We start from the raw sequence: 14,771 nt of genomic DNA, 5'->3' as shown, positions 1-14,771 counted from the left end.
TGAAACAGGTTTTTATAAATAACCCTGAAGGATTTCCTTTACGGTAGACCTCGGTCGGTCCCTCACATGTCCTCTACAGGCAGCCTGGTGGCCAAGTGAATAGATTTGTCTCTGCCCTTACAGAACCCATTGTCACGGGGAAGACTGGGGTGTAAATGTGATAAATACTGTAATAAAAGTGTGCACGAGGTGCTAAGGGCCGGCAATGATGAAGGAACAATTCTGCTGAAGGCAGAGGTCATGCCATGCTGAGGCATGGGCAGGAAGTGTGATTAAAAATGTGCTGTGTCTGGCTTACTCAGTGCCCTATACCTCACCGGTATTTCCTTCCTGTGGTACTCAGAGGAGAGAACAGGAGCCATCACCTCTACAACACAGTTTACAGTCCCAAAGTGACTTAAGTTAGTTACTAGAAATTCACTAAAGGGGAAAATTCTTTCAATGGAACATGTAATAGAAGTGAGCTTTGTGTTTTTCTGTTCCCTCTCTCTCTCTTAGTTTCCTGGGGTTGCCCTAAGAAAGCACCACATACACAGGGTGGCTGACAGCCATGGACATGTATGGACTCCCAGTTCTGGAGGCTGGAAGGTCCAAGATCAAGGTGTGGGCAGGGTTGGTTCCTTCTGAGGACTGGGGGGTGGTCTGTTCCAGCCTCTTTCCCTGGCTTGTAAATGGTGGTCTTCTTCCTGTGTCTTCACATCTTCTTCCCTCTGTGTGTGTCTCTGTGTCTAAGTTTCCCCTTTTTCTATGAGCACCATTCATTACTGGGTTAGGGCCCACCCTAATGGCCTCATTTTAACTTGATCACCTGTGATCACCCTATGTCTAGATATAGTCACATTCTGAGGTCCTGAAGATTAGGACTTCAACACATGAATTTTGGGGGAACAAGACTGAACTCCTAACCGTCAGTTCTCTGGCTGCTAAAAATTCATGTCCTTTCACGTGCAAACTACATTCACTCCATCTCAACATCCCCCAAATCTTAGCCCATTCCTGCATGAACTCTAAGCTCCAAATCTCGTCTAAATATCATGTAAATCAGGTATGGTTGACACTGGAGGTATGATTCATCCTGAGGCAAATTCCTTTCCAGCTGTGAACCTGTGACACCAGACAAGTTATCTGCTTCCAAAATACAGTGATGGGACCCGCATAGAATAGACATCTCCGTTCCAAATGGGAGAAACTGGAAGGAAAATAGAGGTCTTGGGCTCCAACCAAGTCGAAAGCCCAGCAGGGACGATTCCATTCAGTTTTAAGGTCTGGGAAGAATCCTCTTTGCCCGGATTCTCTGTCCTTAGCCCAACTAGACAGGGCCTTCCTCTTCCCTTTGCCAACCTATGGGGACCATGTCTGGGGGCAAAGGCGGGCCAGCACCACCCCATGAGGTCCCCATCCTGGGAGGGAGCTCAGGGGAGACTGAGGTGCGTCGGAACTGGCGGTCTCCCAGTATCTGGTGGGGCCAGCGCTTTGGATGCTTCTATGAATCAAGGGGCCGTGGAGGAAGGAGGCTGGATGGGGGCTGCCCCGGAAGGACCCAGTCATAGAGGGCTGTGCTCACTCTTGAGAGTGATGGGGTTTTCTCAGCGGAGAGCAGCAGCTTAGAAGGAGCTCCAGGGTCAGGAGAGGGCATCCCTACAACAGAGAAGGGCGCCACACTGCTGAGGAAGAGGATGTGGTCTCTGCAGAGTCCTCAGGAACAGAAACTCAAGGAAGTAGAGAGAACATTATCGAGACGGAAGGAGAGGCACCAAAATGTTAGCCCTGGGTATATGCAGGCAACTCTGATTTCTTTACTTGCTTTTCTTTGATTCCACATTTCTGCAGTGAATACAGGCACACCTTGAAGATATTGTATGTTTGTTTCCAGACCATCAGAATAAAGCAAATATCACAAAAAAGAGAATCACACAACTATTTGGTTTCCCAGTGCATATAAAAGTTATGTTTACAGGTTATTACAGAATATGGAGTAGAGTTCCCTCTGCTGTACAGTAGGTCCTGGTTAATTAACTATTTTGTACATAGTAGTGTGTAGATATTAATCCCAAAACCGTAATTTATCCCCCCCATCTTTCCCCTTTGGTAACCTATACGGGAAAAGAATGCGAAAAAGAATGGATATATGTACATGGGTAACTGAATCACTTTGCTGTACACCTGACACTAACACAACATTGTAAATCAACTACACTCTAATATAAAATAAAAATTAATTAAAAATTAAAAAACATATTACACATATTTTCATTGCTAGAGTTTTTTCCCCTTTATATGTGTACATATGTGCAAGTATATATGTATACATGAATGTATTTATCTACACTGACACTTTTCCATGTCAATAAATGTATATCTACATTATCTTTATTGGCTGGATAGTATCTCCACTGTATGTATATCCCATATTTTTTTTAAAAAAATAAAGCAAGTAATAATTGATAAAAAAGTTATGCTTACACTATATTATAGTCTAGTAAGTGTGCAATAGCATTATGTCTAAAAAAATAAGGTGCGGACCTTAATTTAAAAATAATGCTGTTGGGAAAATGGCACTGATAGACTTGCTCCATGCAGGGTTGCCACGAAACTTCAATTTGTAAAAAACGCAATATCTGTGAAGCACAATAAAATGAGGTGTGCCTGTATGTGCTACCTTTAAATGGAAAAGAAAAAACAATAACTACCATAAAGTACTGGAGTCACTATGAAGTGAACATATTTAAAATATAATGAATCTGTAGACGCCAGAAGTATGGTTTAAGAGAATGAAACCAAAATGCTGTCCCTCAGTTTATGATTTCTGTAAGAATGATGAGTTTAGTCATGTAAAAATTACAAAGTGGTAAGAAGCAGACAGGACCTTGGAAGCCATCTGGTCTGAACTTGTCCTGGACGTGAAGAAGAAAACACCCAAAGTGGTTACCCATCGGCCCAGAGGTTACACAGCTCGTTACCGTTAGCCGCGGAGAGGCAGGTCCTCCTGACCCGGGATGCAGGCTTCTCGCTCTGCTGTCCGCACAGGTGTACACGAGAGGCCCCTTGCTTCTCAGCCTCTACCACCCCTGGCAGGAGACGCCCTTTATTCTACTTTTGCACGACAGCCAACAGCTACTCTGATGGGGACCACAGGTAGGTAGGTTGATGAATGCCCTCTTCAAGGGGAGGGACAAACGCCATCCTCTCGACAGGTTTGCTTTATCTCACTCCATTTCTTGTTCGTGCTATGATTACTTAGAATTTAATAATTATTTGTACTGCACGCAGCTCGGCCTATAGCATGGGGATAACACAAATAATATAAAAATTCAAGGCAAAAAAAAAAAAAGAATCTCAGCTATACCAAAGAAAAAAAGATGAGAGAGACTGAGAGAGAGAGAGAGAGCGAAAGAGAACCAGCGCCTGGAGAGACGGTGAGACAAAGAGAGTGATTGATTCGGCAAGGGCCAGAAAAGAAAACAGCAGTAGACACCTGAGTTCAGGAGTCAATTAAGGAAAGATTTAGTTGATTACAGGACTCATGGGGAGAGGAGGGATGCAGCACAGGCCACGGCTAAGTTGCTTAGTCAGAAAAAGTCATCGCTAGGACTTTACCTCATCACATCCAGGGGGGGAGAACAGAGGTGTTGCATCTGACATAATTGATGATCTCACCTTCCTGGTCAGTCCCCTCTGTAGGCATCTCCCTCCTGCAGCTATGCCAACTGCATCCCAGAAATAGGCAGGATGGTCATCTGCAAGACCGTCACTAGTTCTCTCATGCCCCCTTGGGAGACATCACCAAAAATAATGACACAGTCATAGCTCTGCACGTGGATGTTTTCTCTAAGGTGAGATTAAGACACAACAACCAGGATAGTAGCCATGTGCGAAGAAATCAGATTTGGTGGATTTTAAAATTGTACTTTCAAAATTGTCTATCCATTCCTTTTTATTTTACACTCCTATAAACACACACACACACACACACACACACACACACACACACAACCACACACATTGTCTTCTTCGGTATGTAAGACGAGGATGTTGATACAAAAGGGAGTGAAGTCAGTCTAGGAGAATAGGCTTCTCCATCCTGGGGAGGGCAGACAATTGTCTTCTCTCCTTCCCTTACAGACAGCAACTCCAGGCAGCGCACTCAGGCATGTTTGCAGCGCTTATGTCTCTCTTTTGTTCAGATGGTAAAGGATTAGCATCATGTGCAGGGGCCGTCCTCCCTACCCCCATCTCTGTCCTTCTTTCCCGGAGCAACATGCCGGCTGCTGGAGAAGGACAGCCCCTGGGAGCCCGCAGTGTAAGAGGGCAGCTTTGCTGACACTAAAAACACATGCTTTGAGGAAACAGTTATTCACCTTCTTTACATATATATATATATATATATATATATATATATATATATATATATATATATATATATATAAAATCCCTGGGGTGCCCAGTTGAATGCCTTTTCCAGAGCAGGTTCTCAAAAAAAAAAAAAAGAAAAAAAGAAAAAAAAAAGTTGGAGTAATATATTTTTAATGAAAGTAAAGTTTGTTTAAATTGCAAAAGAAATCAAGTTCTAGCAAATGGCTGGTTACTAGGACCAGTGTGAATATGTGAAAACGCTTTATCTGGAACCACAAACATTCACCCCGTAGTTATTTTCACTTGTATTTGTGCAGAGGGTGCGTGTGCCAGGTTGTGGTGTAAAATGTATTTCATATGGCAGGTCACCGTCCAGATATATGTTTGGAAGCCACTGCCCTGTGCTGGCTGCCCTAGCGCTCCTCTGTGATTTTGTTAATTGTGAAAGAGATGAAGCTGGAGAGGCAGAAAGAGAAAACACACATGCCTTACTCAAATTGCAAAGGGGAGTGGGTTTTGTTCAAGGGTGAAGGGCTTCACTGAACATGAATTTGGAGAGCCCTGTGTCCAAGTTTCATGCCGGAAGGAAGAGTCTGGTGGCAGTGTGGGAACAGGGAGGCCAGGGGTTTGGTGTCTGTGATAAAATTCCACTAGAGTATTGAGGACAGCCTACATGCACACAGTGATGGTACAAATAGGCAGAAGAGAACCGATTCAGGAGGGATTTAGGGGGGAAAACTGAGTTTACTGGGCTGTGTGAACAAGTATGAAAATTCATTCACTCAGAGGACATTTTCAGAATAGCTACAGTGTGCCAGGAACTATTTTAGACATTGGAGAATAAAAGATTAGAACAATAGCAACAATAATAACACTAGTGGTCATCTCACAAAGTACAGGCACTATTCTAGACACCTGTGTTTGATCATCACAACAATTCTGTAAGGTAGTTACTATTATCCCATTTTATAAATGAGAAAACTGAAGCACCCAGAGGGGTTAAGTAACTTACTTAAAAAAAACACTCTCAGGTGAATGAGAAGACAAGCCACAGACTGGGTGAAAATATCTGCAAAAGACACATCTGATAAAGGACTGTCGTCCAAAATATACAAAGAATTCTTAAAACTCCACAGTAAGAAAATGAACCTGATTCAAAAGTGGGTACAAGACCCGAACAGACATCTCATCAAGGAAGACATACTGAAGGCAACGAAGCAGATGAAAATATGCTCCATATCATATGTCACCAGGGAAATGCAAATTAAAACAGTGGCGAGATACCACCACACATCTATTAGAATGACTAAAATCCCAAACACTGACAACACCAAATGCTGGTGAGGGTGTGGAGCAACAGGAACGCTCATTCGATGCTCATGGGAATGCAAAATGGTGCAGTCACTTTGGAAGGTAGTTTGGCAATGTCGTCCAGAACTAAACATATTCTTACCGTATGATCCAGCCATGATCCTCAGCATTTACCCAAAAGAATAAAAAACTTATGCCAACACAACCCCCCACCATGAATGTTTATATCAGCTTTATTCCTAATTGCCAAAACTTGGAAGCAACCAAGGTGTCCTTGAGTAGATGAATGAATAAATTACACTGAGGTATATCCATGTAGTGGAATATTATTCACTGCTGAAAAAGAATAAGCTATCAAGCCATGGAAAGACATAGAGGAACTTTCCAGGCATATTACTAAGTGAAAGAAGCCAGTAGGAAGAGGCTATATATTATATGACTCCAACTATAAGACATTCTGGAAAAATTAAAAAAAACTATGGAGACAATAAAAAGGGCAACGGTTGCCAGGGGTTGGAGGGAGGGATGGTTTTTGCGGGGGAGCACAAAGGATATATTTAGGGCAATGAAATTATTCTATATGATACTATGACGATGCATACATGTCTTTATGTTTTTGTCAAAACCTAGAGAATGTACACCACCAAGAGTGAACCCTAATGTAAACAAACTAGGGACTTCGGGTGATTATGATGTGTCAATACAGGTTCATCACTTTTAGGAAATGGACCACTCCGGGGGGGAACGTCCATAGCGGGGAGGCTGTGCACGTGTGAGGACGGGGGACATATGGGAATTCTCTGTACTTTCCACTCAATTTTGCTGTGAACTTAAAACTACTCCTAAAAAAAAGTCTATTTATTTAAAAAAGGATACACAGCTCATATTATTAATAAAAAAAAGACAAGACATTAATTTCAGAGGCAGTTTGTGTAATGCTTTTGTTATTATTAAATGAAATTCAAAGAGTACATAAGGTCCACCAATTAAAAAAAAAAGACACCGGAACCAGAATTTTCAATCCAAGGCAGAGTATTCCGAGTTTTAGCTCTCAAACCCTAAGTCAGTGTTTATCAAACTCCAATAGCACTTCCTTAATCGGTGAATTCAGTGGGTTTTAGCCAACGATTTTACTTAATAAGGAGAGATATTAATTTGTGACACTTTGGTTTCTGTAGGGTGTGTACTGGCCGTGATGTAAAATTGTGTTTTATAAGTTTCAGAGTTCCTGCCCGGTGCCATACTGCCCTACTGCTCGTGCTTTAATGGAGCATACTCTCTGGCTGGGTGATTCAGAGAATAAACAAGTGAGATTACAAGAAGATTATTTTAGCTTCGGACATGTGATGGACCAAGCAGGGTATTGACAGTCCTTGGCAGCCTGTTTTGTTGGGAGAGGGGCATTGCACCTGAGGTCTGAATGCAGTGAATGGGTTCTAAATGCAAAGATCCGGTGAAAGGAAAGTTCCAGGTAGGTAGAATAAATGCAAAAGGCAGTGCATCATGAGAAGACTGGGGCAAGCTGGGATTTGGAGAGTTAGGCGGGTGTCAGATCATGCTGACCTTGTGGAATTCTTTGAGACAGAAATATTCACCTTATGAAAACCTCAGTGTTTATGTGTCTGGGGTAATGACTCTGAGATGGTGTCCACATTCTATTTTAGCGAACATGTATGCTTTGGTAAGTTTCACCAAGGTAGGAAATATATGAAGAGCAGCAGTGTGTGTGTGTGTGTGTGTCTGTGTGTGTTTGTGTATGCGTGTGTGCCTGGAAAATAGGGAGAGTTCAGTTTATACCCACTACCCTGTCGGAGGGACATGAAAGGGGGAGGTCCCGTAGATGGAAGATATTCAGGTCCAAACTCAGGATTGAGGTGTGATATAGCTGAATGCAGAAGATCTGAGAACTCACCTTGGGAGAGTAGGTCCAAGGAGAAGAAAAAGGAAGAGCCGCCTTGCACAGCATCCTTTCAGCAATGGGGACACACATGGAGTCAGAATACTTCTAAAAATGGCATGTTCCAGTCAGTGAGTCAGATATTCACCCAGTGATATTTTTAGTGTATTACTTGCTTAGCAAAATGGTTCTTCTTCAAAGGAAAAAGGGACATTTCATATTTGTTCTAATTGCGTTTTTGTAATTTTGAGAGATTTTGTAGAATATCTTACCCTCTTATATAACAGTCCTTAATACATTTTTTTGCTAAAGGTGCAATTGTAAAAAAGATAATAATAACCATAAAAATAGTCATTTGTAGCTCTGATAATCAAAAGTAAATCTTAAGACTCTGAACATTAATTATATATCCAACAATGTTTATTGTTAGTAAGAAGATTGCATATCTTGCTTCTAAACAAGTACATAGGTGGATATACACACAAATAGGACATGTATATTCACTATTAAAAGATGGAAGATGTGTCTAATCCTGAGGTACATTCAGTGGTTTAAAAAATAGCAGATAAATTTCCGTTTTACCAAATTAGACTTCCAAGAGGTGTATCATTAGAGAAGGCCGCATTTTTGGTTAGCCTAAAATTCTTTTAAATAGTTGGTTACTGCTGGTGTTGAAAACATGTGTTTCCCACGCGTACTCTTCCTGTAAGAAACGTGCTGGTCTCAAACACGTGCCCATTTCTTTTTTTTTTTTTTTTTTTTTAAATGTTATACTTAAAACATTTTTCCTTAGGAAACAAACCAAAAAAAAAAAAAAAAAAAGTATAGAGAGGAATTATTTTTCTTTTTCTTTCCTCACTCTTAGTCCTCACTAAATGAGCTAACATTAAATTTGTGGGGTGGATACATGATGCACAATAGCAATCCAGTTAATCCCTCCTGAAAACTGTGTTTTACCTTTTGCCCACGGCACAGAGGGAGAAATCCGCTCTACCACATTCCTGGGCACACCGGCAATGCCTGCTTTCCCCCCTCCGATCTCTGTTTATTGAAAGACTCATCACATCACAGGGTTTACCCTCACCCACTCACCTCTTCTCATCATTTCCGGTCCTCTCCGACTAATAAACAACCTCCTTCCTCCACCTTTAACTTCCCCAACAAATGGCCATCTTTCTTTGAACAGAAATTACACTTATTTGAAAGAGTAAATTTTACCTTATACTTCCTCTAAGAAGATCCCAGCACTGTTAAGAATAAAGCCCATTATTTTTCAGCCCTCACATAATTCTCATTCTAAGGTTAAACCTAATTTCTAAAAAAAAAGTTGAAAAAAAAAAACAGATGCTTTAAGAAAAATAGGAATGTGGCTTACTTATGTATTCCAAAGACTATATTTTTGGACCCTCTGCAACAAAGGTCAAGAGAAAAGGAAAAGGAAAAGATCTAAATGTGTTTGCGTAAAATATTAAATAAGTAAGAAGTTAAACCTGATTTTTGCTGTCGAGTGAAGACGCATAAATACTGAATTCGCCAAAGATTTTCAAATGCATTCTCTTTCAGAGTCTAAAATGCTAGGCGCCCTCGTAGTTTGCGTGAAAATATTGCAAAAGAGCTAAATTATTTCAAGCCCTCTAGCCGGAGTGTGGGGTGCAGCGCGGGTAGGGTCACCACCCAGGCCACCCCTACCCTCCTGTGGTGTTCCCAACGGCTGGAATAGCTGGGAAGCCTGTGAGGCAGGAGAAAAACAAGATGCAGGGCTGGCCTTGCGGGGAGAAGATGAATTTCCACACACTGCCTTGGGTTTCATACATCTCCAGATTTCAGGTTACCCCCTAAGAACGACTGTAAATTCTTTCGGTTCCTCTGGCCCTTAAAAAAACAAACCGCCAGCCTTATTGGCCTGAGTACTACAAGTATTTGATGCAGTAGTTTTTCTTTAGGATGAACGTAGGTGGGGGAGGGTATGGCCATGAAGATTAAAATGATAATAATAATACGGATCTGTGAAAACATGGTACCATTTTGTGTCATTAAAGACGTCAGAAAAACTGCAATGCTTAGGTAATGCAGTATTTTTTTCGCAGAGAGAGCACCTGAAAGGAAACAGGTTTGGCTAATTTCACTAGTGCTGAGCAGCTGACATTTCTTGTGAAATCCTCAGGGCAGCATCTTAGGAACTCCTCAAAGTTGCCAGCTCCCCAACGCCGGAGGGTGTGAAGACGGGGATGAGGACAGCAGAGGATGCATAGGAAGCGGCGGTTTTCTCTAAATTGCCCCCAGAATATCCAGAGACGGGTAACAGGGACACACAAAGAAAAACGCGTTTGGAAATATCAGAGTGAGACGGACGGGGTCCGGGCTTGACATCAGCTAGCCTGCTCACCGAGTCTCTGTTCTACGGGCAGTCGGTCCCACCTTGCCACAGACACAGGGAATATTTCGACTGGAAACTTGGGGTGTTCCTGGTTTTCTCTTTGGTCTGAGTTGTTCAGCTACAATAGCGAGTGACCCGTAAGGCGTGCTAGCTCGGGGCGAGATTTCAGGACGAGGCTGCTCTGGAGGGCGCTGGTGACCGAGACAGGGGGAGGGGACAAAGAGGAAGGGGAGGACTGGGAAGGAGGGGGAGGGGTCTGGGGGAGGGGACGGGGAAGGGGTGGGAGGGGGGAGGGGACGGGGAAGGGGTGGGAGAGGGGAGGGGGGACGAGCGACGCAGGGGCGGGGCTGTGCCGAAGCTCTCCGGTCCCGGACCCGGTTTAGCACCAGCCCGGGGAGTGGCCGGATCGAAGGCGAGGACCCGGTCCCCGCTGAGCCCCACGGACCGTTACTCCGGCCTCCGCCCGGGGCGGGGCGCGCGGGGGCCCGGCGCCTCCAAACCCGCACCGCGGCGTCTCCAAACACCGCGGAGGAGGAAGAACAGACGGGGGAAAAGGACAAAACGGAAAACGCAAACGGAGGAGGGGGAATCCAGCCTCTCGGGCTTTAAACGGATGTCTCTGCCTTAGAGAAAAGGAGAAAGGGAAAAGGAGGAGAGAGTCCACGTGCCCCGGGAAGGTTGTTGTGTTAAAGCGCCACCTTCCGTCGGCCGGGGTGCGGCGGGCGCCGCGGGCGGACTCGGGCGGCGCGCGGCGCCGGGGAGCGGCCGAGCCCCCGGGGGCGCGCCGGGGAGCAGCTGCGCCCACCGGGCGGGCCGGGCCGCACCCGCCGTCTCGGGCTGCGCGCGTGCCCGAGCGTGCGCCCGCGGCGAGCGAGCGCGCGCCTGGTCTACTAACTCCGACCGGCCTACCCCGGACCGGGCACAAAGGGGCGCCGGGCCTCTCCGGGGACCCGGTCCTCGGTTCGCTGCGACGCCGGGACTAGCCCGGTTCGCCCCGTGAGCGCCGGCCCGCCGCGCGGCCGTGCGCGGCTCCCGAGCATCCCGGGGAGAGGCGCAGCTGTGCACACACGCGGATTTTTTAAAAATAACATATTTCCAGACAGGCCTCCTCCTCCCCCACCCCCCATCTTTGCAAAGCAGCCCCGAGGGCGGGGGAGGGGGAGGGGCCGCGGAGTTAATAAAGGCAGATGGGCGGAGCCGGCCCCCAGCCATTGGCTGGCCCAGGGAGTGATGTCACCCATATGACACCCTGATAACTAGTTGGGAGAGAGCCCTCAACTTTTTGCAGAAGGAGCGCGCGCGCCTGGGAGTGTTCGGCGTCCGGCGCTCGCGGCGGGAGCCACGAGCCGGAGAGAGGGGTCCCGGGCTGCTTCGACCGCCGCCGCTGCCGCCGCCGCCGCTGCCGCCGCCTCTCCCGTCGCGGCCGCAGCTCCCCGCGAGCGGGCGGCCGTCGCCGCCGAAGCCGCCGCAGCCGCTGTGTGCAGCCTGGAAGGGGGGGCGGGGGGGAGGGGGGGAGCCGCGGACGCGGGGTGCCGAGGACTTTGCAACTTGCCCGGGAAGGTGGAGGGGCGAGAGGGGGAGGGGGAGCTCCGCACGAGACCGAGCGGCCCGGGTTGGAGCGCCCAGCCCCGCAGCGGATCATGGTGCAGCAGGCCGAGAGCTTGGAAGCGGAGAGCAACCTGCCCCGGGAGGCGCTGGACACGGAGGAGGGCGAATTCATGGCTTGCAGCCCGGTGGCCCTGGACGAGAGCGACCCGGACTGGTGCAAGACGGCGTCGGGCCACATCAAGAGGCCGATGAACGCGTTCATGGTGTGGTCCAAGATAGAGCGCAGGAAGATCATGGAGCAGTCTCCGGACATGCATAACGCCGAGATCTCCAAGAGGCTGGGGAAGCGGTGGAAAATGCTGAAGGACAGCGAGAAGATCCCGTTCATCCGGGAGGCGGAGCGGCTGCGGCTCAAGCACATGGCCGACTACCCCGACTACAAGTACCGGCCCCGGAAAAAGCCCAAAATGGACCCCTCGGCCAAGCCCAGCGCCAGCCAGAGCCCCGAGAAGAGCGCGGCGGGCGGCGGCGGCGGCGCGGGCGGCGGCGCGGGCGGCGCCAAGACCTCCAAGAGCTCGAGCAAGAAATGCGGCAAGCTCAAGGCCCCCACGGCCCCCGCGGCCGGCGGCGCCAAGGCCGGCGCGGGCAAGGCGGCCCAGCCCGGGGACTACGGCGGCGCGGGCGACGACTACGTGCTCGGCAGCCTGCGCGGGAGCGGCGCGGGCGGCGGCGGCGGCGGCGGCGGCGCGGGCAAGACGGTCAAGTGCGTGTTCCTGGACGAAGACGACGAGGACGACGAGGACGACGACGAGCTGCAGCTGCGGATCAAGCAGGAGGCGGACGAGGAGGACGAGGAGCCGCCGCACCCGCAGCTCCTGCAGCCGCCCGGGCAGCAGCCGCCGCAGCTGCTGAGACGCTACAACGTCGCCAAAGTGCCCGCCAGCCCCACGCTGAGCAGCGCGGCCGAGTCCCCCGAGGGCGCGAGCCTCTACGACGAGGTGCGGGCCGGCGCGACCGCGGGCGCCGGGGGCGGCAGCCGCCTCTACTACAGCTTCAAGAACATCACCAAGCAGCACCCGCCGCCGCTGGCGCAGCCCGCGCTGTCGCCCGCGTCCTCGCGCTCCGTCTCCACCTCCTCTTCCTCCTCGTCCTCGTCGTCGTCCTCGTCCAGCAGCAGCAGCGGCAGCAGCAGCAGCAGCAGCGGCGGCGAGGACGCCGACGACCTGATGTTCGACCTGAGCTTGAATTTCTCCCAAAGCGCGCACAGCGCCGGCGAGCAGCAGCTGGGGGGCGGCGCGGCGGCCGGGAACCTGTCCCTGTCTCTGGTGGATAAGGATTTGGATTCGTTCAGCGAGGGCAGCCTGGGCTCCCACTTCGAGTTCCCCGATTACTGCACGCCCGAGCTGAGCGAGATGATCGCGGGGGACTGGCTGGAGGCGAACTTCTCCGACCTGGTGTTCACGTATTGAGAGGGGCGCCCCGCTTCTCGCTCTTTCTCTCGGCGGGTGCAGAGCAGGGCTCCTTGGGAGGAAGTCGTGGTGGTCGTGAGGAGGAGGAGGCGGAGGAGAGGTGGTGGTGTCGATGGTGGTGGCGGTAGGGTGGAGGGGAGAGAAGAAGATGCTGATATTGATATGATGTCGTGACACAAAGAAATTGGAAAAGATGATGAAAATTTTGGTGGAGTTAAAGTGAAATGAGTAGTTTTGAAACATTTTTCCTGTCCTTTTTTTTGTCCCCCCTCCCTTCCTTGATCGTGTCTCAAGGTAGTTGCATACCTAGTCTGGAGTTGTGATTTTTTTTCCCCCTCAAATGTGTTTTTGTAATTACTATTTCTTTTTTTTTTCTGAAATTCGCGATTGCAACAAAGGCGGAGGGGCGGGGCGGGGGAGGGGAGGGAGGACCCGCTCCGGAAGGCGCTGTGTGAAGCTGGTCGGGCTTTGAAGTCTGGAAGACGCCTGCGGAGGACCCTTTGGCAGCGCGACTGTTAACGCTAGGGAGTTGGTTGGAGATTTTTTTTTTTTTTTTTTTTTTTCTTAAGAGATCTTAAAGAACTGGTGATTTTTTTTTTTAAACAAACACAAAAACAAAAAGGGACCATGGCAAATTTTTTATTTGATTTTATTTTTTTGGAGGGAGAAAACTGATGTCTTCTATGCATCCGATTCTTAACAAAACTGCAGGGAGCTTGAAAAAATGCAGACTGTACAAACGCTTACAAAAAAAAAAAAAGAAAAAAAAAACTGTGAACTGACTTAAGATCAGAGTTTACTTTTCAGATCAAATTGTTTATGGTTTTACAAATGTGATTTCTACTTGCCAACTTTTTTTTTGTAACTTGTTCCCTATACCTCCTTGATTGAATACCAGACAGCCTAGACCTCAGTACAAAAGGTATTGAAACATTTTTGATACATAACAGACCTCAGTCTTTTTTAAAAATTAATATATTTTCAGGCGTATTTTTGTACAGTGAAAAGGGAACATTCTTGCTGTGTTTTTTCAGTAAGACTTTCAGGCACTTCTTCCCTTTTGATTTCTTTTTTTCCTCTGTTTTTTTTAGCATGCAAGTATGTTGGTACGTTACGTCCTGGTTTAAAAAGGATTAAAATTTTAAAATAATCCTTGCATCTAAAGGCCTTGTGGTTTAAAAAAAAGCAAACTTTTTTTTGTACAGCTATAGTAGAGATTTGTTCAATATTTGTAGGTAAAGATTTATTGAAAATGGTGATATAGACCTCAGAGCTGTTATCTTAGTTTAAAGATTGTATATGTACTGTACTATAGTAGGACTTTATGTATCTCATACGCTGTGATATGTGGATGGGGCCCCAAATGGAAGGTTTGAAACTGGATTCTCGATTTTTAGCAAAAAGAAAAAAAGGCACATAGTTTAAAAAGTTTCTCATTTTGTGCAATATAATCTAAATAAAGTACAGACCATCTGCATATTTTGTAGCAAATGGTGGCAAAGCAGACTCAATGCACTGTCGACATCATTGCCCTGTTTTTTTTTTTTTTTTTTTTCTTTTTTTGGTGCTGGAAGTCTGTATCTTGACAATTTTAATAAATCAGCTGGAACTGATAGAAACTCGCATCGCCCATAGTCTCTATGGAAGTCATCCTGGCCGTTCTGTAGTCGCAGCGCAGAGACAAGGCCGGTGTGTGCTCAGGTGGGAGGTGGCAGAAGAGGATCCCACACTCGGGGGCTTAGGCTGAAAGTGCTCAATGGGCAGGCCGATTTCTTTTTTCTCTTCTTCGGTGGCCGGTTAAGAAAATCCGGGGACG

General features: G+C 47.4%; 1 protein-coding gene across 1 annotated transcript; it reads left to right on the top strand.

Moving 5' to 3' along the window:
- The first annotated feature begins 11,464 nt into the window (after nucleotides 1-11,464).
- Nucleotides 11,465-14,434, top strand: SOX11 (SRY-box transcription factor 11). Its single transcript, XM_082357067.1, has one exon. The coding sequence runs from the start codon at nucleotides 11,579-11,581 to the stop codon at nucleotides 12,953-12,955; it is 1,377 nt and encodes a 458-aa protein (XP_082213193.1). The 5' UTR covers nucleotides 11,465-11,578; the 3' UTR covers nucleotides 12,956-14,434.
- Nucleotides 14,435-14,771: the final 337 nt, after the last annotated feature.

Source organism: Balaenoptera borealis, assembly GCF_965194805.1.
Source record: "Balaenoptera borealis genome assembly, chromosome: 15".
Classification (NCBI taxonomy): Eukaryota; Metazoa; Chordata; class Mammalia; order Artiodactyla; family Balaenopteridae; genus Balaenoptera; species Balaenoptera borealis.
This window is presented reverse-complemented; position numbering and strand designations above follow the sequence as displayed.

Coding starts and splice junctions, on each gene's coding strand:
- SOX11 (XM_082357067.1), top strand. CDS start 11,579: ATGGTGCAGCAGGCCGAGAGCTTGGAAGCGGAGAGCAACCTGCCCCGG.